This window comes from Azolla caroliniana, unplaced genomic scaffold (assembly GCF_043228905.1).
Source record: "Azolla caroliniana isolate FFs.n. ecotype wild unplaced genomic scaffold, voAzoCaro1.0.p SCAF_1, whole genome shotgun sequence".
Lineage (NCBI taxonomy): Eukaryota > Viridiplantae > Streptophyta > Polypodiopsida > Salviniales > Salviniaceae > Azolla > Azolla caroliniana.
Genome location: NW_028230436.1, coordinates 21,499,061 through 21,522,641, shown reverse-complemented (window position 1 = coordinate 21,522,641; position 23,581 = coordinate 21,499,061). Strand labels below are relative to the sequence as shown.

The window sequence follows — 23,581 nt, the reverse complement described above, 5'->3', positions numbered from 1 at the left end:
ATCTTGTGCATGTTTTAATTGGGGACAATGTCTCTAGCACTTGCATCAGTGGGACCGTGGTAGAATGGTACATGCAACGACAAGAAATATGTGAGAGTGGTAGATTCCAACCCCGTGCAAATTGTAATGATCAAAGGTCAAGACTTAAAGAGGTTGAGAGGATACTAGAAAGATATGTGACCAATAGCAACTTAGTACATATTGTGGACGCGGCCCGATATTGGTTTCGAATATTGAGCATGACCACTCCCATTGTATGGTACAATGTCTCACTCCAATGTTCATATTGTGATTGTCAAGACTTTGCAAGTAAATGTAAGCATTTGCTTGCGATTCGGATGATCGTTGAGAGACATATGCCATCACTATGTGGATCATTACCATTTATAGATCATGCAACCCAAATGCGAATGGATGATGCCACAATGGATAGAGAACTAGAGTTGACACAAGAAGCAAAAGTCGAGATGAATTTAGAAATTGACGAAAGGGAAGAAATAAAGTTAGAAGCACATCAAACTATGGAAGCACTTCAACTTCTCGAGCAAGGATGGGGAGCAATGAATAGTGCGGCTCTTGAGCGTTGTCGGCAACTCATGGTAGATTTTCGAAAGGAATTGCTCTTATCTATGGGTGCATCGACAACAACCAATATGGCATCGAGAGGTTCAATAAGTCGAAAGCAACAAATTGGTGTGAAAAGAGGAGCCAAGCCCGACATTTCACAAGAACTTATTGGCAGCTCCCCAAACATGACCAAAACACACACTAGCAAACTACAAAGAGGTGTTCGTCGTGCTAAAAGGCAGTTGCCAATATGTGACACTGAGAAGGTTCGGTGTTTGCATTGTGATGGTTTGACATTGACTTCAAGAGACTCCAATGCAAATTGCTGCAAAAATTGTGGGTGTATCTTGCCATGCTTTGAACAAGAGCCTTGATCTCATAGTTTTTATTACATTACATCATGTGATTATTATATGTAAAATCGTGCAATTTTGTATTATAAAAATTAGGCTTGATATTTTTGAGTAATCTTAGCATCTTTTTTTAACTATGATCTCTTTAGAAATTTTAATCGGGTACCTGGGTTAGGTGCATGCACCCGGGTTAGGTTAGACCTAGGTTAGGTGTGACAGAGGCTTGTTAGACCCGGGTTAGATGTGACAGAGGCTTGTCAGACCCAGGTTAGATGTAATAGAGGCTTGTCAGACCCGAGTTAGGTTTTCAACGCGCGCTTTTTGTAGATAGAGATCGAACGGTGCAAATCATAGTACATAAAATTCGTGTTCGTCTAGTATAACATTCGTTTTCATACGTTGGAAAACGAATGCGAATGTTATCCAAACATTCTTGTGTTTTTTGTTTTTGTTTTTTTCCCCATTTTTTAATGTTTTTTATTGTTTTCTTTTTCATTTTTAGGCTTATCTACCTCATAATAAATAGTTAATCCAAAAGTATGGTATTTATCATTCTTTGAGGGTGTTTTTCTTTCGCGAATGCGAATGCACGTATGGTACGTATGGTTCATACTATGGTGCAAATCACACGCGCCATTCAAAACGTGTCCTACACCGTCTATGTCCGCAATTTCCTCACCAAGCCTAATTATGATTTGGTTGCAAATAGAAACGAGCCCATGAAAGCACTCTCTGATATTGACATGAATGCATTCTTCTTTATATGCCTTGTTAATGGGAGACATTTTCTACGAGACGGTTCGCATATGCGCCGTCGTGTAAGACTTGATCCCCGAGACGTTCTATGATATACATACATACATTTGTGATTAACATATGTATTGATATAACATGCATTGCTTCGTCAATCATTGATGGATGCAGACGAGATGGACAAGAACCCAACATGCCCTCTTTGTGGGCTCCCTGTTCCTCTCATGGAGCTTCAAAAGTAAGCTTCTCTCGCTCTATGTCTGTGTCTGTGTGTGTGCGTCCGTGTTTTAAGAGTTCCTTATGCACAACAAGAAAAAGGCACTGAAAAAAGAGGTTTATCGATACTTCTTGATCCATTGATTTAACAACTTAGAAGAATTTCATGGACAAACATTAGGGAGAGAAGAGATAGAAAGTTTTGGAGATCAAAAGGCAGAAAAGAAAATGAAAGATCAAAGGCTAATCCTTTTTCTACCATTGATTCAAGAACTTCGAATATCTAGGAAGGCAATTATGAAGGACTAAGAGAGATGGTTGTGCTAGGACTCTCAAAGTCGAGCTATCGCTTGCATTAATGAATGATCAAAAACTGGTTTCATTTTTAATTTATTTCATAAAAGAAGAAGGAAAGAATGTTTCATAAAACCGTTTTGTTAACTATCCGTATCTCCATTTAAGCTATGTCCTAAATCTCCTAACAATCTAGTAAGGCTTTTGAAGGCATGTGAACTGTCACTTGGATGAAGCTGACAATGCCAGAGACCATGCTCTTGCGTTGGAAATAGCATCTTCGTCACCACAGGTAATGATTCCTCTTTTTATATGTTGTTTATGAGCTCAACTTAGAAACTGCTCATTTATGTATGATTTTTCTCATTCCTCATTGGCTGTGTTAAGGATTACAACAGCATAGTTTATTAGTTGAGCATCATATTCATTTTGTAGGCGATAAATATATGTGATCCTTATTTTCATGGATATCATCTTTCCTCAGGCGATGACCAAAATGTCATGCATTCAACCCATATGTTCCATGATGGCATCTAGTAAAGTAGTGCATAAAGTAGAATGGAACCATGGGTTAGTAAAAACTTGTGTTGACACTAGAGTATAGCCCTAATACAAACGAAAAAACTAACAAAAAGAACTATCACTTTGAACATTGTGTTTGATGTGGCAAGACCTAATCAAAGAACAAGAGTCATTATTCTTTCGATATGTTGGATCATTTGTGATTTGTCATGAAGTGATGTAAAGCACAAATGGGCATGAATATATTCCACCATGGAGATAACTCACAACCAAATGCACACAAAATTATCGTTGTCTCTAAGATAATATGGGGAAAGGATTGAAAAGATACAACTCAAGAAGAGAAACGAAAACCTAACCCTGGACTACGTTCTGCTAGATGGTTTAGTTGTGTACGATGATGCATTGTTACACAAAATGATTAACCATCTACCATATTCAATACTCCTCGTTTCCCTTGGCCCCACATACGAAACCTGTTGGTGCCTGTTCACATCTAATAGCTTCAGGGACCATACATACTATGAGGCTAAAGAAAGTTACATGGAAGACATTCAATATTCCGCTTTGGCCTTGCCTGCACATGGGAGGCATGTTGTTATTTTTTTTCACGCCTAATAGCATCAGAGACCATACTAAAGAAACTTACATGGAAGACATCACCTTGAACAAAGATGTCCATACCATGACACATGATACATCCATCAGGTTTGAACTCTCCATTTGTAGGTTATGAAGGTCAAGCTTTTACCTTGATATGCCACCACTTCAAAGGTTCTGTTACATGTGAGCTTTAAACTGTGCTACGTTTTAAGTGCGTGCAATTTACTGATTTTTATACATACATATATGTCACAGATATATAAAGTCAATACCATTTTATAATCTACTTGATAACATATCTGAAATTGAACGGATCTTATTTTCTTCCCTTACGTCGAGATTCTAGTTGTACTCATATGTTTAATCTAAGATCTAGCTTTAAGTGGTAAGAAGATAAATTCCTATCCTGCATTCACCTTCTTCTTTTAGAATAGAAAATCTTTCTTTAGAAGTGCTACAATATGAGTGCTCAGTTTCTCTTGTAGATTAATATGCTAGTAATTTTTTATTCGTGTTTCTGCCTGCTAGATACAAACACAGCAGCATGCAAATTTAGAATATGCGAAAAATGTCAAAGAGGATTATGTTTCAAAGAAGCCACGGACAGGCGAAAATCGATTCACATTACCAAACAACTCAATTATGGTCAATAGCTTGACCTTCCAACAACTAACATTAAGTCAGAAAATATGCAAATTTCAGTCCATTGATGAGGGAGTAATGAATTTATTGAAAGATAGCTTGTATTCTGAGAACAAAAAATCTTCATCTACAGTAATTGCAGCTCATGTTGAACATTTTGAGAGTTGTGCATCTGAAGATATAGGTTGGGGATGTGGTTGGAGGAATATTCAGATGTTGAGCTCTCATTTGCTTATGTACAAATGGGGAAGAAATGCTTTATTCGGAGGTGTTGGATTTGTTCCTGACATACCTTCTCTTCAACAATGGCTTGAGTATTCTTGGTCTCTTGGTTTTGATGAGCCAGGTGCTGAATTTTATCACCATAAAATCTATGGTTCAAAGGAATGGATTGGGACAACAGAGTGTGCGACTTTATTTCGGTCTTTTGGGTTACGAGCTCGAATAATCGATTTTAGTGGCAAATCTAATAGAGCTGGGCAAACTTTAATCGATAGATGGTTACATAATAATAATAATACTCCAGGAAATAATACGATAGAAAGGAATAATTTAAACGACAAGCTGGATTGTGATAATCAAATCTATCATAGGAGTTATGCAGATAACAAATTGGATTTTGATCATCAAATCCATCATAATGTTCAATGTGATGTTTGCAATGTTTGTCCAATAAGAGGTATCCGATACAAAAGCAAGAAAAGGAGCAACTATGATTTGTGTGCTTTGTGTATGGCTGATAGAAATAATAATGGGGATCTAGCTGATTATGAAAAAATATATGGTTCTTCCAATGAGAAGGAATTGGCGAAGGATGAAGATGCCAATCATGAATCTCTTGTAAAGTGGGTATGGCGTTACTTCATTGATGGAATTGACGGTGGGTCTTCCAAAGCCCAAATGCATCAGTTTCAAGGACATGTTGCTACCAGTCGGTGCACGTAAGTTTGGTAAATAACTAGGCTTTGCTACATAACTAGCTAAAATAAATAATTAGGCTTGTGCACACACATAATTCCTTAACTAGGATTGTTTCTATGTATAGGTAATACACAAATAGGCTTATCAACATAACTAAATAATAACTAGGTTTATCTGTATGATTTAGTTGTTAAATAACTAGGCTTATTAATAAGATTAGTTGATAAATAACTAGGCTTATCTATATACATAGTATTGAATAGGTAATGCTTTTTTTTGTAAATACTACAGACCATTGTACTTCCAACATCAGGGCCATTCACGAACTATAGTAGGAATCCAACGACAGAAGAAAAGTGAATTAAAAGAAGATGTCTTCCTTCTCATTTTGGATCCATCAACTGTAAGTTTATGATTTGGCCTTAATATAAATAATATTGATGAAAGAAGACAAGTATTATATAATGGAATTAAATGCTCATCTAATAAGCCTAGAGAGAAAATGTAAAATATTTCGTGATTTGGGCTGAAAATTTTGTCTTAGGTTTATTATGACAAATGGGATTCTAATAGGCTGGTCTATTAGGATTATATATTGTGACATTGCTTCCAATTATAATTTTAGAAAACCAAAGAGCTTGCACATGCATTAAGATCGAAGAGATTGTGGCAAAAGTTGATCAAGCGTGGCGTACATACGTTGAAGAAACAATCATATCAGGTTATGGTTTCACTGTTTATGAAAAAAAATTCGCATAATTTGCAGAACTTGAACCCTTGACCAAGACAAGTAGGCAATAACTCTTCACTTCTGTTTATTACTTTACTAGTGAAAAAATCATCTATATATGTTATTTCTTCACAGGATCAGATGCATTTTTTTTGAAATCACACTAAATACACTTGTTGTTATTTACTGTCACTCCCTATTTCTAACAACCTAATGCATTTATACCACATTAGCAGGTTTGTTATATTGAACCCGGAATTGCAGAAGGAGAAGAGTTACAACAATTGAAGTCATTGAAAAGCGAGTTAGTTGTCTCTTAACATAAGGTTTTACTCAAAAACATTCCTAACACTTTTGTCCCACCCTTCCTTGGAATACGAGGAATGTGTTTCTAAGCCCGACCTAATAGAGAACAATGCCAGAGTAATATATTTTTGTAAAGAACAGGAATTATGACAAATTCATTGTTCACAGAAATACGCCTCTACTTTAAGCTTTTTGTATTCAAATTTCTCAATTTGTCCAAATTCTTGCCTTCTGAAATGGAAGTTATTGTTTTCAGCCATTGGATGATGGAAAGTGAGTTTGCCAACCCTCATTTGATAGCTGACCATTAGCGTGTGTAATAATCCCAAACTTAAAAATGATATTTAACCTACCATGTTGTGTTATCATCATCCCAAGTCAGCTAGTTTGACACTTTAGTTATCTACTAGGTTGGAATGTCAAATAGAAACAAAATTTTAACCAAGTCTTGAAGAAATTTTATTGTTATGCATAACATAGTCATTGCATGTAAGTTTACCTTACAAAAGGTAACCTATATGAGGTGACTATTTTGTGGTGCGATCATCATCGCATGTGAGCTGGTATGACACTTTAGTTAACTACTTGGTTGGAATGTCAAATTGAAGTGGAAATTAAATTGTTGGAATAACATGGTCATTGCATATAAGGTTCTCTTTTAAATAATGTGGCCAAGTAATAGGAGTAGGCCGTCGTGTCTAAAGGTGAGATTTTGGGGATTGGTTATAACTTATATCATGTAACCATGTATCAAGTCTTCAATCAATGTGGTCAATGTATATAAGGTTCTCGTTTAATCAATGTGTCCAAATAATGGGAGTAAGCCATTGTATCTATATGTGAGATTTTGGGAATTGGTTTTATCATGTAACCATGTGCTAGTCTTCAATCAATATGGTCAATGCATAAGGCTATTGTGTCTATAGGTGAGATTTTGGGGATTGGTTATATCATGTAATGTGGTCTCAATAAGTTCATGTTTCCCAAGTAGTCAATTCAGCAATATTGGCATAGTACAACTTTAGAATTTTTAAAGTTATTACGAGTATAATGAATTCCTTCAATTATTTTTGTCTAATAAAGAACATTTGTCAAAGTATGTATACCGCACAACTATCAGCAATCTAATCATGAAACGATTATTGTGAGTGGATGGGAAAAATGTGTTCACTTAAAAGTTGTTGCAAAAGTTAATAAGATGACTCCTTCAAGATTGAGATGTTTTATTTTCTCTTTGTTTATTCACAAGGTCATCCGTATATACGTATATGTACATGAAGTGAAATGCATTCAAATGTGAATGCCCCTTGACTTTTATAGCCCCTTCTTTTAACATATATAAGAGAAAGCGTGTAGATAAATGTACACATCAATGTTATATGCTAATAATAACAAGTTTTATAATTCAAAGTTACCATAATATGCTTCTATGTACAATAACATAATGTAGTATGAATGCTCATTTTCGAATTTATCTATGTATGCCTCTTCAAAGTTAGGCTAATTTACAATAAATAAGAAATGAGTCTACCTAATTACAAGATTTGGTTGCCAATGAATCTTTAAAAGAAATTTAGTTTGCTTAGTATAGGAGTTAAATTCATCCAGACGATTAGAATGTTGATCATTTCTTAATTATGTGTTTAAACTTAATTATTTTGATTCAAAGCTACAACTTTCAAACCCATGCACACATATAAGCATATTTGATATTTGTTTGAAATTTATAATTGTAATAACAAGGGAAAGCAAGATTTTTGTTGTCCCTTTATTCACGTTATTAGGCTTTCTCGATATTTGACAGTTTTGTTTGAAGAATTTATGAAACAAAACGAAGTAAACAAGATAAGAGATAGGGGTTGATGAAGATAGTTGTATAGGGATTTATGAAGATACGCAACATTGTAAGCATAACTGATAAGAGAGAGAAACATATTTCTAAATTCCACCATGAAATCTTTCAATAATTTTCTTTATAACTCTTTTGTTTGGTTGATATTTGCTATAATATAATGCATTGTTTTCTAACATCAAGGACTATAGTTAGCAACTATAACTTTGATATTAACTAGGCTAATGTTTTGAAATATCGTTTTTATCTACGTAGAATAGAATATTGTCCAATATGCTTAGGGAGATATAGCACACAATTTCAACCAATAATTCACAACAAATGGTAGGATAGTCTAGACTCCACATACACCTCTTATTTTGCTGAGTTGTCCTTCTACATCTATGTATAGGTATAACCATATGTCCACTTCAAATATGCATGAGACTAATCATACTATTTAGATATTAGCCAACGAGAGTGGTCCTAATATAGTTTGTGCACATTGGGATGGGTCAATTGCTAAATTACATATGAGTTCCATTTTTTTGCATAAGTTTAGTGTCAATGCATTCCTTGCAATGAATTATGTGACTTTCCTTATAGTTGCAACAAATTTCTATTATATTTTACAAAACGAGATCAACATTCATATAGCATAAGTAAATTGAATGACTAATGTTGCCTTGTTTATTAATAGTTTTGGAGATCGTGAGGGAACCATGGTGTGACAAGGGCATGACAAAGTCATGATTTCCCATAATAAGACAATGAAAACCATCAACCATGAGATCTAGTATGAATGTGTGACTAATATGTTTCAAAAAGTATCTTTGAGCATTTGAGGATCATCAACCCACTTTGGAAATACGTGAACAACCTTTGATAGAAAGGTCAACTCTATTGTAAAAGTGGACGAACACAAGAACAACGTACTTTCCTCCATAAAATGTTTTTTCCCTTTAAGTTTATTAGTTTGAGTGTAGACATAATTTTGTATACTTTTACAGACAAGAAACCAGAATGAATGATTATGCATTTATATATTTGAATTTGTTTGAATGTGTATCACAAATATGCCAATAAACAAATGGCTAAATAATATGTGAGTGCACTAAAAAGTAATAACCCATCAAAAGAATTTGCTAGCAAATAAATAAACTCACAAATTTTGGTATTGTGTTCAAACTTATTTATAAATTGTTGAAATGTCGCAAAGAGTTGTGTGTGTATAGATTTCCTCAAGAATCAAGTAGCTTAAATATCATGATCAAATATTATCATCCTTACATTGGGCCCCGTCATGAACATAGTCCATATGTAAAATATATGTCTAATCAATTACAATGTACCACACATTAGGATATTCATTTAGAAAGCCACATTGAATGTGACATGCGTAGACTTCAATGATTATAATCTTCACTTTAAAAAATCAAAATCATTGGTCAAGTAAAAGTTTTAAAGAAGATAAGGCTAAAAACCGGGTGGCCTATCTTAAAAGTTAATTAAATATAAAAGGCCTAATGTATTGTGTACATGCATTAATTTATAGACTTTAACAAGCCTGCTTGTCTTTAGATTATGTTATGTTGACGATCACAAATTACAATGACTCAATGAACTTTTGGATCAAAATTTAGACAAATGTCACATGCTACTTATAAAGAAAAAATGTGAGACAATGGCTTTTGAGTTAGCAATAGAGCGCAAGGTTTGAATCCAAACATTGCATATCATGCATCCACAAATAAGATCGATATGGCATTTTCTCTTGCTATCATTGTAAAACGCTTCCCAAATGAAGAGTGTTTATTACCATTTTATAGCCAAACTCATAGCGATAACATACCAAATGAGATAGATATCCATCAACATTAGTGTTATGAAGCAATAAATGAGAGACTTGAATATGTCAAAGCCAAAAATCCTCATTGCATGGAAGATAATATAACCTAATATTCTTGTATAATAGAGGAGTAGAATTGCAGCCAAAATTAATTCAACAACTATTGCACATGTACTATATAGAACCCTATGATCACATAACATCTTCAATGTTGGAGCAGCATATCAATATATTCAAAGTTTTTTTTTCCAAAAAAATTGCTACCTATATTCGAAGTTATTGGTTTCCTAGATACTTAAACACAAGGGTGTGCATTCAATGGAGCAAACGTCTTTGTTAAGTTAGTCAATCATTTTGTTTGATTGTGTTTTAGCATCATCAAACATGCATCACATACTTCTATATATTCAAGTTGGGTTAACATTGATATGCTGAATTATGTTGACCACAAAAACATTCTTACAACTCCATTTCCTTGAAATGTGTTTTACAACAAACTTCTCTCTATGTGATCAATGTCTTAGATTATTGAAGATGTTGCAATTCAAATACTTCATTGGACCATTAAATTGGTAGGCATTATAACAACACAATGGCAAAGGCATGGAATTATATCCATTCAATCATCATATGCAAACTTAAGGATTAACCTAGTGAAAGGCGTATAGCTAGATGCCACATGTACAACCACCTTTAGATTGTATGTACATTCTCAAGGGGTTAAGCAAAGGAATTCCTTAAGGATATAGCAAGTGTATATATTAGTGTAAATACAAGAAAACGACTTAGTGGTAAAATATTGAAACATAGGTTGTTGGTTTAAAGGCTAGTGGTTTGGAATAGAGGTGCACATCTTCTAAGCATTTTTTATGTGTGGTTCTTCCCAAACAATGACAATTTGCTTCATAATGATATAATTAAGCATGGATTTTGAATTGAAACCACCATGCTTGTTTAAGGGCGATCAATTAGTTTTAGCTACACATATGGCTCTATTTACATATCACAATGCTCAAGATTCAACAAAAACATTCAAGTGAATCACCATCCTTTACTTGTTGGAGCTCTAGGATTCACATGGACCCCTTAGAGAACATGGATTGGGAGCCTTGCTTATTCGTAGCTTCTTTATTTACTTGACTTATCATTGTTGGAATTCTTCCCAAACAATGACAATTTGCTTCATAATGATATAATTAAGCATGGATTTTGAATTGAAACCACCATGCTTGTTTAAGGGCGATCAATTAGTTTTAGCTACACATATGGCTCTATTTACATATCACAATGCTCAAGATTCAACAAAAACATTCAAGTGAATCACCATGCTCTAGGATTCACATGGACCCCTTAGAGAACATGGATTGGGAGCCTTGCTTATTCGTAGCTTCTTTATTTACTTGACTTATCATTGTTGGAATTCCATTGAAATGTCCTACATTATCTTCAAATGTGCTTGGGTTTCACAACCACAAAAGCCCTTTTGAAATAAACTCCAAACATTTTGATGGCTTGTGAAAATGAAGATCCTTTTGCGATCAATCTTTGTTGTTCACTTGGCTCGTAACTTTTTATCAACGTTCGTAGATAACAATCAAATTTCAAAGTGGACTCACCCCAAAAATCAATTGTAAACAAGCTCTAGTTTATTTTTGCCAAGTAATGAGAGATACATGGAAGACTAAATTATTGCACAATGAGGGAGTCACACAATTTTTTCTCAACCCCACTTTGGGTGGTTCCAAACAAGAACAAGGAATGAACATAATGATATTTGAAGTAGTTGTTTTTTAAAGTGCAAACATTGAGCGCTTCCTGCAAACCCATTTTCTCTATTACCAACATCATGGGTTAATGTTATATGAAAAGGGAGAGATGGCTGAGAAATATAAATCAAGTGGCTTCTTTTATTTGATATTTTTAAGGTGAACTTCTACAGCTTGGCTTCCATTCCATCATTAGGTTGTCTTTCCAAATTGGCATGAGTGAACAAACAATTAGCTTTAACTTACACTGCGACAAAAGTAACCTTGAATCGAGAATGTCACTCAAATATATTTGTATATCAAAAGAGAAGGGATACTTCATACAAAACCTTCTTGAGATAAGATCATGCAACTTGACTCTTTCAATTCAAGTGGAACAAAGTTTTCAATGTTTTCAATGTTTTATGCTATATGAAGGAAAAGCAAATTTTGCACCTTGTTCAATAAGACAATATGTTTTCAATTAGGTACACAAAAAACATGTTAAGCTATACTTGAACACAAGATGTATAGATTCCTTAGCTATGATGAATAATAATAGAAAACACAAACACAAACATGCACATGCACAAACACACACAAGATAGATTATATATATATATATATAAGTAGAAAGGAGAATTATTATTTTAGCTAGGGTTTGATAAACCAATTTCTAGTCCCTAATAGTTTCAACTTTCAACCACATTTATTTTCATGTTTGAACTTAGCATAGGTCCCTTGTAAAAGACATGACCAACTCATCGATAATATTGTTCTTTGATTTTAGATTTGGTCATTTTCTCTGATGTCTCAAGCTCCTTGCTTAGAAAATTTTTGTTTGAAAGACATCACATATAAACTTATAATCAAAAAATATTTGTGTTTTATGCCCACCAAGTAACACTAAAACACGTTTTCGGTCTCCCTACATCCGCTAGAGAATGACTACTTCAAACTTGTAGTCTACAAAGGGTGATGGTGATGGAAATGTGTGTCCATGTGGTTCAAAAATCCGAATATAGGGTCTCATGGATTTATTTGGTCCAAGAGGAAGAAGAGTTTGTCCTATACCATCATGATTGAACAACATTACATATGAGAATGGTTTAGAAAATCCGACAACATTGTGGAAGTCAACATTGGTAGGAATAATGAGCACCGACAATGATATTCTCAATGGCAAAGCTCGAAATACAAAGAAATGTGGCCAAGATAACAATTGACTCAATTAGTACAATGTTCAAGTTGATGTTGAGAGGATGTGGATAGATCATCACAAATGTGCAATTAGAACTTTTGGATAATAACAACCCACAGACTTTACCTTTACAATGTCAATGACTTGGGATGGGAATGATGTTGACGAGGAGGCGATGACTTCATTGCCTACGTGATAACAAGCGACATATGATGCCAATGTTCTCGGCAATAACATTATTGCACGGGAAATGTGTGGATGACAACAATCAGGGCCACAAGAACAGGGTGCTTCGCCTGCCTGATCAATTGTTGCTGGACAAGACCATCACTACCGCCACATCACTGGTTATCGACAATGGTAAAACAAGAGAACAACACGTGAATGTGGTCATGGTCGAGTTAGGGTAGGGCGAACGCGGTGCTAAACAATGCATGTGGTTGCGCACACTCGATCCCATATCTTGCCATGCCTTTGTTTGCCTACCCACTCTATGTTTCTTTTCTTTTCTTTGTTTGTCTACTCACTATACTGATACAATACATATGTATGTATGTATGTATGTATGTATACAATGTATTTTATGTTGTATAGTGAGTAGACAAACAATTAAAAGAAAAGAAACATAAGAGTGAGTAGACAAATAAATATGTATACATATGTATATTGTTGTCTGCTTCGTCCTTTTCTTGTTCCTACTCTTCTTCTTCCGCCATCGCTGCTATCTGCTGTTGTTACTACAATCAAGCTCATATAATTCTCTGTTCTTCGTCAAGCTTTCAAGTGTGTTCTTCTAGGGTTTCTTGAAGCAGAACCTGCACACACATACAGAGATTGAGATTCTCAGAGGCTACGCCTCTACGTATCTCTTACGTGCACAGCGAGAGCCGAGAGGAATCAGACGTGGCTATGGGTTTCTTTGTTTTCTTCTGGAAGAGTTTCTCCGAGGAGCCGTGACTCGATAGAAAAAGGAGGAAATCCCTTCGTCTTTCTCTGCTAATTCCAGAAAGGAACGCAAAGTTCCTTCACCTTTGTCTCTACTTATGTGAGGGAGACGGTAAAATCCCTTCATCTTTCTCTAATAATTCGAGAGGAAAATCTCGTTCTCAGCTAATACGGGAAGAAAAGAAAATTTCCTTTTATCTGTATTTGTCAAAATAGACAGAAAGAGGAAGCCATATATGAGAGGAATTCAGCACGGCTAGATCTCAGAAGTTGACAAAAAAGCGTTAGATCTTGAAGGAAACATACATCTGTTTCAAGTTTTGCAATTTCATTACTTTGTGAGCATTGAGAAAGAGAGAGAGAGAGAGAGAGAGAGAGAGAGAGAGAGAGAGAGAGAGAGAGAGAGAGAGATTACTGCAGTGTAGGGTTTCCTCAATATTTTGCAGGGCAGTGTAGCTAGGGTTAACTCAGTGATTAAAAAGATAATATCACTTGGTCTAGCTAGAAAAGGCCTGAACTATTAATGGGAAAATGTCACAGTGACTAGAGGAAAATATTAGCAAGAAAAGCACTATGATTAGCAAAAGCAAATCACAGTGATTAGCTGAAAAAGATCACAGTGATTAGTGTTAGATATCAGTGCAATTATTAGTCGTGATTTAGAGAGAAAAGGTCACCTGTAATCAGGCAGATAAAATCACTGCAATTAGTAAAGAATACCGCAGAAATTTCATTGACAATGATCTCAGTGATTAGAGAAAAGTATCACGGTGTTTAACAAGAAATGCCACAGTAATTATCAAAGCAGATTGCACAAAGTGAATATCACAGGGATTTGGGAGAAAAGATCAATCACACTGGTTAGTGAGAAAAGATCTCAGACTTTTTTGAGTAACAGTGTATGATATACTATGCAAGCAATGGCAAGAGATGATACAGAGTTCCAGATTTTAACTGTACAAAACTACTGTAGGCTCACAGGAGAAACCTCAGAGATGTCATTGGATAGCCAGAAATCAAGTAATGCAGGAGAATCTATGTATAGTAGTGTGGGATCAAACAACAATTCTCGAAGCACAATGTTAAGTCATCCTGTCTTAAATACTGAAACAGGAACATTTGTGGGTCATAGTGTTACACCTAGAAGCAGTGTACCTCATTCTCAAGGAGAAGATGCCCTTGCCCAAGCATTATTAGATGATAGGTATCCCACTGAAGGTCTAGAAGGATACATGGAATGGACGATAGATCTAAAAAGGTTGAGTATTGGTCCATTATTTGCTCAAGGAGCATTTGGGAGGTTGTATAGGGGTACTTACAATGGTGAAGATGTTGCTGTGAAGATACTGGAAAGGCATGGTACTAATATGGAGGCAGCAATGATGATGGAGCATCAGTTTGCGCAAGAGGTGGGAATGCTCGCGCATCTAAGGCATGAGAATGTGGTGAGGTTTTTTGGGGCATGTCAGAAGCCAACTGTGTGGTGTATTGTGATGGAGTATGCGAAACATGGGTCATTGAGAATGTGCCTCTCAAGGCGACGGGCAATACCCCTCCGGCTTGCAGTTAGCTATGCATTGGGGCTTGCAAGAGGGATGGAGTATCTGCATAGATTTGATGTCATTCATCGCGACCTCAAATCCGATAACTTATTGGTCTTCGACAATTGCATCAAGATTGCTGATTTCGGCTTTGCACGGATCGAGGTGCAGGCCGATGGAATGACCCCAGAGACAGGAACATATCGTTGGATGGCCCCGTAAGTAGTGCTTTTTCTTTTTTTCTTTTAACCTCTTTGTTTTAATCAAGGGAAGAAACACACTCTAAAAATACCCCTGAGTTCTTCTTTTTCTCCCGCAATGTCCTTTGGCAAGTCCGCTGTGAAATCCCGGGGCTCAACCCCAGTCGGTACGTTTAGCCGTACAAGGATCCATCCAAAAACCCCGCAAAAGAGAGAGAATGGGATGAGTTGGTCATATAATTACTCAAATAGCATATACAATCGCTTGACCAAGGGCATTTGGGAAATAACAAAATCCTATGCACATTGGAGGAGTAAATACGAAGAACTCAGAGGTATTCAAGGGTTTTTCCCTCATTTTTATTAACTAATTGTGCTCTGGATGTATATTCTTGAGGGTTTCCCATGTCTACAGTAATTTTTTATACTATGACGTGCACTATGAACCTTGTTGCGCCAAGTTATGTCAATCGTTTTTTGTTTCTGTAAATGCATGCCAAAATAATAGCATGTATGATGTCTAACAATGAAAAATTAAAATATAATTTATTGGAAGAACTATCTTGAAGTGTGTTTTTAGCTGCAATAAGTGTCTTCATAGACTTTCTTACAACAAGGTTTGGGTAACTTATTCTGCCATCACATAAAAGTGACACTTGGTGAGTGTTCAAGTATTTATATCCAAGGGAGTATCTGGAAACAGGTTTCCAAAATGTGGTGCAGCTAAAAACTAATGGACCAATTACTGTAATATGATAAACTTCTTTCTGATTTTCTAGGTTATGACACCACAAGAAAATTCCTGCATTGCACGGAAGCATAGAATAAAAGAAGCTTTCTCTAGATCCCTATACCTTTTTGTTATGTCCAATCTGTAAGGCAATGAAATATAAATGTTTTGAACTTTAGATGATGTATTACGTGTATGGTGTATATGGCTTAAGATAGCATTATGCATTAAAGTATGGTGAAAACAACCCACTGGTTAAATGTAAGCATAGAAGCATTCCAAAGATCAAGATTCTACAGATTAAATAATAATTAAGATTCCTTAGAATGCAGAAAAAGAATTAGAGAGGAGAAAGAGTAAGGAAGAGAATTGTAGTGAACATTGCAGCATGAATGAGCCTCAAGTAAAACAATGAGAAGGAAGAACAACTGCAAAAGAAATCCTGTGGAAAAAGTAAAAATCCAAGAAATTTTTGATTTTGGGAAGAAAAACTAGGGTTTTCATATTATATAATATGAAGGCCAAACGTTAAAAACGAGGATTTTCCGTGTGCTTGATTTTCAAACAAGCTTATGGTTCCACACCTTTAGAAATGATGGTAAGGTTCCATTTCCGAGAATCCACATGTTGTTACCGTTATGATGAAGATGATGATGATGTTGCTAATCTGAATATTCAGTGTAATGGTGATAAATTCCTAGAAAAATGCATAAAAATTGGAAACTCCACCCCAGAAAATATTACTATACTACTATATTTTAGAATGCTTGCTGCTTATGGAAAGTGACACTGATTTTCCCTGAACATGATGCCGATTTTCTGTATTTCTTTTAATTAGTGGAAGATGGTGCTGGAATTCAGGGCAAAATGAGGTTTTCACTCTAGCTGTTAGTTGTATGCATTCCCATTGATGTTTTTAGAAACCTTACACACTCTTGTTATGCTTTGACAGAAAACTGGATAGATGGTTCTTAAGACTTTAAGACCGTGAATTCATTGAGCACTATGTTCAAATTTTACATTCAGATGCCATTGCTTCCATCATCAGTGATGAACTTAGCCACATAGCCCTTAAAAACCAAGGAAACAAATTCCATTCCAAACCATTTACACCTGCATCTTGATTATCCCACAAAGGTGTGGACATTCACACTATGAAATGTAGTAACTCTCCAACATCGAGATAAACAGTCTAGCTTAGTCTTTAGTGCACTTACCCCTTGATTTTGGATAGGTATGATTTGTTTTAGATTTGGGATAATTAATCATAATGTATTGTAGGCTAAGATTGAACACAGGAGTCTAGAAACCAAGGAAATGGAAATTTGCATGGTGTAATGATTGTGCTATACTCCACCAATGTAACCAATAATTACCATGTTCTCTTGGAAACCTTGTGCATCAGGTGCATGAACTTTAGGATCCTCCATCAGATCCATAAAATTTAAAAATACTGCCTCTTCCTCTTCCTCATTTTCAAAATTTTCTCTTTCATCTTCAAATTTCCTTGGGCGAAAGCATTGTTAATATGACTGCCTTCATGGTCAGTCAAAAACTATAAACTCTTCAACGAAAGACTCTCTTTTAAACAATTGTTTATTTCTTTTATAAAAGCTTGCCAAAACTCGTTCAATAAAAATCTGCCTCCTTTAGCAGTGCTACATTTCTATGTCATGAGGGACTTCTTGGTACTCATCTCTTCAAACAAGTCATATTGCAAAGTCATTTATTGATACATGTTGGCCATGTTTTATCATCAAATCATCTCTCCGTCAATGTTGTATTTTGAATCCAGAGCGTTTGAAATGGGTTGGGAATGTATGTGACGAGATAGGAAAGTTTTAGAAATGGATGACTTGGAGTTTCATACTAGAATAAAATTTCTTTAACTATAATTCTTAGGTATTTTACTTTACTTAAAGAAGCATGAAGTGTTGCTAGCCATTTAGATGTTTTAAGTGATGATGATTAGGGACATGTCCTTTCACATCTGTACAAAAATGTGGTTCTCTTTAAGTGTATAGAATACTGAAATCGACTTATTGTTCTATTTATATGTGTGGTGCTTATTTCAAAGAGAAGATATTACACCTTATAATTGCTTTATTCATGTACTAAAAGCTAGTTGTTTGTCACGCTTGTTCCCAGTGACATTACACAACAACCCATGATATACATGCTATTTCATTATGTACTGAACTTTAGGGATTTGTTGTAGTTATATATATGCATGCGTGCTTGTATGTGTATAATATTTTGCTGAGAGTTTTTTTTGTTGGGCTTGTTTTAAGGAGAGGATACAAAACTGTAGAAACTCATTGTACACGTGATAAGAGTTTGTTAGTTGTTATATGATTATTTTATATATGTACTAAAAGTTACTTTGTTGTGCTTGTCCCAAGGAGACGATACAGTACCTAAGGAATTAATTATAAATGTACTAAACGTTAACTGTGTGCTATGGTTCTATTATATATTTACTAAACGTTAGTTGTTATGGTTCTATTATATGTCCGTATACTGAAATTAATTATAAATGTACTAAACGTTAACTATACGTAAAATTCGTGTTCGTTTGGCATAACATTCGTTTTCCTACGTTGGAAAACGAATGCGAATGTTATTCAAACATTCTTGTGTTTTTTTTTTTGTTTTTTTTGTTTTTTTTGTTTTTTTCCCATTTTTTAGGCTTATTTACCTCATAATAAATAGTTAATCCAAAAGTATGGTATTTATCATTCTTTGGGGGTGTTTTTCTTACGCGAATGATTGAAACGTATGGTACGTATGGCACATATGGTTCATACTATGGTTCTATTATATATTTACTCAACGTTAGCTGTTATGGTTCAATTATATGTCCGTATACTGAATGTTAGTGGTTTGTTATAGTTCCATTATCTGTACTAAATAAGACATTAGCTGTTTGCTATGGCTATATTATGATGTATGTACAACTGAAGGGTAGTTGTTTGTACTAAGAATGTTAATAGCTAATTTGCTTGTTGATTTACCTTGTCCCAGGGAGATGATACAACACCGTCCTTATACTCATAAAGTCGATGTGTATAGTTTTGGTATAGTGCTTTGGGAGCTTGTTACTGGGAAATTTCCATTTCAGAACATGACTGCAATACAAGCTGCATTTGCAGTTGTGAGTAAAGGTGTGAGACCTGAGATTCCTCCAAATTGTCCTGCCATTCTTGTTGAAATTATGACTCGGTGTTGGGATTCAAATCCAGAAATAAGACCTCCATTCTCTGATGTTGTGTTGATGCTGTTAGAAGCTCAAGACATCATTACAAGAACTGTGGGAACAGCGAGATTCCGAGGTTGTTGTCTCACTAGCCCCATGACTTTGGAATAGAGCCTCTGATATTTAAAAAAAACAAGATACACATAAACCAAAAATGATGGCGTTTACTAATTGGTGTGCATTGTATAATGTGTTTTCAGTTTGGACACAGGTGATTGATTATTATTATCTCTTCGATGATCTTCTTTTTGGAAAATCCATACGCACCTTAGTGATGCTTTTCCTTCACTTCTGTTTCTTTCAATATTGATGATGATTTAGACTTTGAAGACAACTTGGTGTAAGCATTTTATTTTATCGTCATGATAATATGTTGGATATGATGTCTTAAGTTTTCCGTGCACTTTGAGGTAATGAACAAACTCATAAATGTGATGAAACAATTGGATGATGGCTTGGCATCGTATGTCCATCAGAGTTGATTTTGAACAACTCGAGAGACTTTTTAGCTTTTTGCACTCCATTTTTAGAATGGTATGTTTGGTTTCTTCAGTAGAACGAGATTTGAACTCTTGACCTTTCTTTAATATTACAAGGGCATGTAGCACAATGAACCTTATGATATAAACTATCTTTGACCTATGAGACTTCATATGTTGTGTTCAACAACTAATTCCAGGTGCACAAGTTAGTGGTCTAAGGTGGATGGTGTTTAAACTCAAAAATTTGCTCAATGTTGTGATGATTTGGGGATATGTGGCCAAAAAAACTTCACTCGAAAACTTCACAGATGGAAATTTCATACCTTATACAAGTCTCCAAAATGGTAAGAGCCAATGAAAGGTTGGCATTAGGATGGAGTGCAATACAATTAGGGTCAATTTTGGGTACGGGCAAATTGTGCAATTTACTAGTCTTCTGTTGTCACATTCTTTCCAGGGAGGGCCACCAAATTTATTTGGAGTGAAGTCAAATCCTAGGCCATTTGAATATCAATTATTGTGAGTCTATTACAGAAAAGCTATGTATTAGTATTTCTAAGAGCATCTTTCTTATGAAAATTTTAAAACTACGACGAATGTTCATTCTTGCAAGCAAAAAGTGATGTATGATGACTCAATTTTACAAGGAATCAACTTGGCAACTCTCAACAAGTGTATTGATGATGATATGGTTTCAACAAGTGGAGGAGATTAGGTGAGAATGTGGGTAAGGCAAGTATGGCAATAAATTATAATTAAGCACATTGATGGTGATTCGTTTATTTGACGAAGTATAACAATATGGGTTTTTCACAGTATGTATCGATACACGATCAACATCAACATGTACCAAAAAAAGGTGGTCCATTACTAGAAAGAAAACTTTCATGTTGAAAGCCAAGTGGTGTAATCCTGTATTTCTTGACAAGCTGAGACAGAGAAGAAGAAAATGTGTGTGGGCAATGTTGCCGATGTTACCCATATGTATTCATTCTCAAGTGAAAGGATAATGAATAATGGTGTGTGTGTGTTTTGGAATCTGAACTGAAAGAAGCCATCATTGGGTGGGACACTCGTGTTCAAACTAAGATCGATCGCATGACCTCGATTGCTAACCATCCGGGGCATGAATGCCCAACCTTACTTAAATCATGCCAAAAATTAACAATACATACATACATATACCGTATACGTATATATATATACTGTATACATATACATACCAGTGATACATACTGATACACACACACACACACATATATATATTCTATACATATGTATACGGTAAATACCCATGCGACGAGAGGAGAAGGTTGGAATTATTCCTGTCGTCTCTCTCGCGCTCTCTCTCTCTCTCCCACTACCCTAGACTAGCATAGGCACGGATCTTTCTGATTCCTTCTCCTTCAAACCCACTCCACTTTGGGGGGTTTGCATGCAGTGCAGTACACAGGAAGACTCGAATATTCATTCAAGTGATTAATGAGAGAAAGAGCAAAGAATCTCTCATATCTCTTCTTCTTCTTCTTCTTCTTCTTCTTCTGTCGTCTCGACTACAATCGCTCCTCCTCCATCAATGAATGCTGCAACCATTTCTACATTCATTCATTTCTGAAGGACATTCATGATGATGATGATGCGAGGAGGGGGAGGGGGAGGAGGAGGAGGAGGACAGGCACAAGAAACGAGGATCCACAAGAGGCTGCAGCCGCCACAGGGCATGAACAGCAGCGGCTGCTTTTTGCTTTTCGCCGTGAGGAGCATTGTGGTAGTAGTAGTAGTAGTAGTAGTAGTAGTAGTAGTATGTGGCGGCGAGGCGGCCATGGCTGCTGCCACACAGAATGTGGGGGTGAATTGGGGGACGCAGTCATCTCATCCTCTGCCCCCTCAAGTGGTGGCGAGAATGCTGAAGAGCAATGGGATTAGCAGGGTGAAGCTCATTGGCGATGGCGATGGCGATGGGGATGAGATCCTGAGGGCATTGTGGGGCATGGAGGATGCAGAGGTGATGGTGGGCATAGGCAATGACATGCTGAGAGGGCTGGCGGAGGATCCGGAGGCGGCCAATGTGTGGGTGCACAATAAGGTGGTGCTGCCATACAACAACAACAACAACAACAACAACAACAAGAAGAAGGGGATGATGAGGTACGTGGCGGTGGGGAACCAGGAGCCGTACCTGCATGCCGCCACCGCCGACAACACCTACAACAACGGAACGTACAACAACAACAACAACAACAACAACAACAACAACAACAACAACTATAATACCTACTACACCTATCCTGCGCTGAAGAACGTGCAGATGGCCCTGGACGCTGCAGGCCTGGGCTCCCAGGTGAAGGCCACCGTCCCCCTCAACGCCCACAATATCCTCTCCTCTTCTTCTCCTCGCCCATCCCAGTCTACATTCCGGCCGGACATAGCCTCCCACATACTGCAGATCGTCGAGTTCCTGGCTCTAAACGATTGCCCCTTCACCATCAACATCTACCCATACTTGAGCATCTATGCAGACAAGAACTTCCCCGTTGACTATGCCTTCTTCTCCTCTGCCGATGCCGATGCCGATGCGAATGCGAATGCGAATACGGTGGTGGCCGATGGGCCGTACACGTACCGCAACGTGTTTGACGCGACCTATGACTCGCTCGTCGTGGCCCTCTCCCGGGAAGGCTACGGCAACATGAGCATCATCGTGGGTGAGATCGGGTGGCCCACCGACGGCGACGTCAACGCAAACGTCGGCTATGCCCAGAAGTTCAACCAAGGCCTCCTCGACCATTTGTACAGCAATGCCGGCACCCCCAGACGTCCCAACCAAGCCTTCCACGTCTATCTCTTCACCCTCATCGATGAAGACCTCAAGAGCGTCGCCCCCGGCAACTTCGAGAGACATTGGGGTCTTCTCAGCTACGATGGTACGCCTAAGTATAGCCTTTCTTGGCGTGGACCCGATGGGAAACCGAAACCTCTCGTCGGGGCCACCGGTGTCAAGTATTTGAAGCAACAATGGTGTGTCCTGGACACCCATGCACAAGACTTGTCGGCTTTAGGCAAAAGTGTGATGTATGCTTGTTCGAATTCGGATTGTACATCGCTTGGCTATGGTTGCTCGTGCAATCAAGTGCTAGACGCCAACGGGAATGCATCGTATGCATTTAACGAATACTTCCAGCGCCAAAACCAAAAGATTGGTGCTTGCTCTTTCAATGGCTTGGGTCGAATCGTTACCACCAACCCTTCTAAGGATGCTTGTACCTTCATTGTTCAACTAGCAGATACCTCTAACTCTTCCTCCTCTTCCTCCTCTTCCTCTTCTTCTAGCTCTCCATGCAAACTCACAGCTTTTTTGAAATTTTCCTTGGCATTCTTTATAATTGTTGCTACCTTGTTTTAGTGTTATGTTTGTGCGCCTTTTTATTCAAACTCCCTCCCTTCAAACTTACTTTTGAGATCAACATCACAAAGATGCTTTAAGTCTCTTTGCCTTTTCAGCATCATACATCCTTCCACTTCTACACTTCCACGGAAACCACACTTTTAAACTCTCACTCATTTATGTCAGATTCTTCTTGCCATTATCTAGTACATTGTTGTATTTTTGTCGGTCCATTGAAACCCACTTTCCAATTCATGTATTGACATCCTTTGCCATTACATTGTCCTCTTAATATATTTATAACTAAATTCAAATGTCTTTCTACCTCTAGATGAGACAAACAATGATATGAAAGTGTTTCTGTTGCATACAATCTTTGACATGATATCTTGTTTTTATCCTGTAGCAGGAATTTTTTACAGTAAACACGAAAATACATTTTTGGAGGCGAGATCTCCAAGCTATGGCACCTTGTAGGAAAAGAAGAAAAGGAGAGAGAGAGACCTAAG

General features: G+C 36.7%; 2 protein-coding genes and 1 pseudogene across 4 annotated transcripts; all 3 read left to right on the top strand.

Annotated features, from left to right (window-relative positions):
* Positions 1-1,789: 1,789 nt before the first annotated feature.
* LOC147869155 (Peptidase C78, ubiquitin fold modifier-specific peptidase 1/ 2) lies at positions 1,790-6,088 on the top strand. 3 transcript variants are annotated; one of them, XM_087326894.1, is made up of 6 exons: positions 1,791-1,911; positions 2,394-2,475; positions 3,837-4,891; positions 5,163-5,274; positions 5,497-5,592; positions 5,838-6,088. In XM_087326894.1, the coding sequence occupies exons 1-6, from the start codon at positions 1,835-1,837 to the stop codon at positions 5,919-5,921; spliced, it is 1,506 nt and encodes a 501-aa protein (XP_087183020.1). In that variant the 5' UTR covers positions 1,791-1,834; the 3' UTR covers positions 5,922-6,088. The 3 variants fall into 3 exon arrangements, with proteins under 3 accessions (XP_087183038.1, XP_087183020.1, XP_087183029.1); XM_087326903.1 differs by having other exon boundaries at positions 1,839-1,877; XM_087326912.1 differs by lacking the exons at positions 5,497-5,592; positions 5,838-6,088 and having other exon boundaries at positions 1,790-1,911; positions 3,837-4,900.
* Positions 6,089-13,440: 7,352 nt separating this feature from the next.
* LOC147869154 (serine/threonine-protein kinase STY13-like) lies at positions 13,441-19,445 on the top strand. Its single transcript, XM_087326882.1, has 2 exons — positions 13,441-15,237; positions 18,974-19,445. The coding sequence occupies exons 1-2, from the start codon at positions 14,390-14,392 to the stop codon at positions 19,314-19,316; spliced, it is 1,191 nt and encodes a 396-aa protein (XP_087183008.1). The 5' UTR covers positions 13,441-14,389; the 3' UTR covers positions 19,317-19,445.
* A 1,933-nt stretch (positions 19,446-21,378) lies between these two features.
* Positions 21,379-23,347, top strand: LOC147869153 (glucan endo-1,3-beta-glucosidase 6 pseudogene; annotated as a pseudogene).
* The last annotated feature ends 234 nt before the right edge of the window (positions 23,348-23,581 follow it).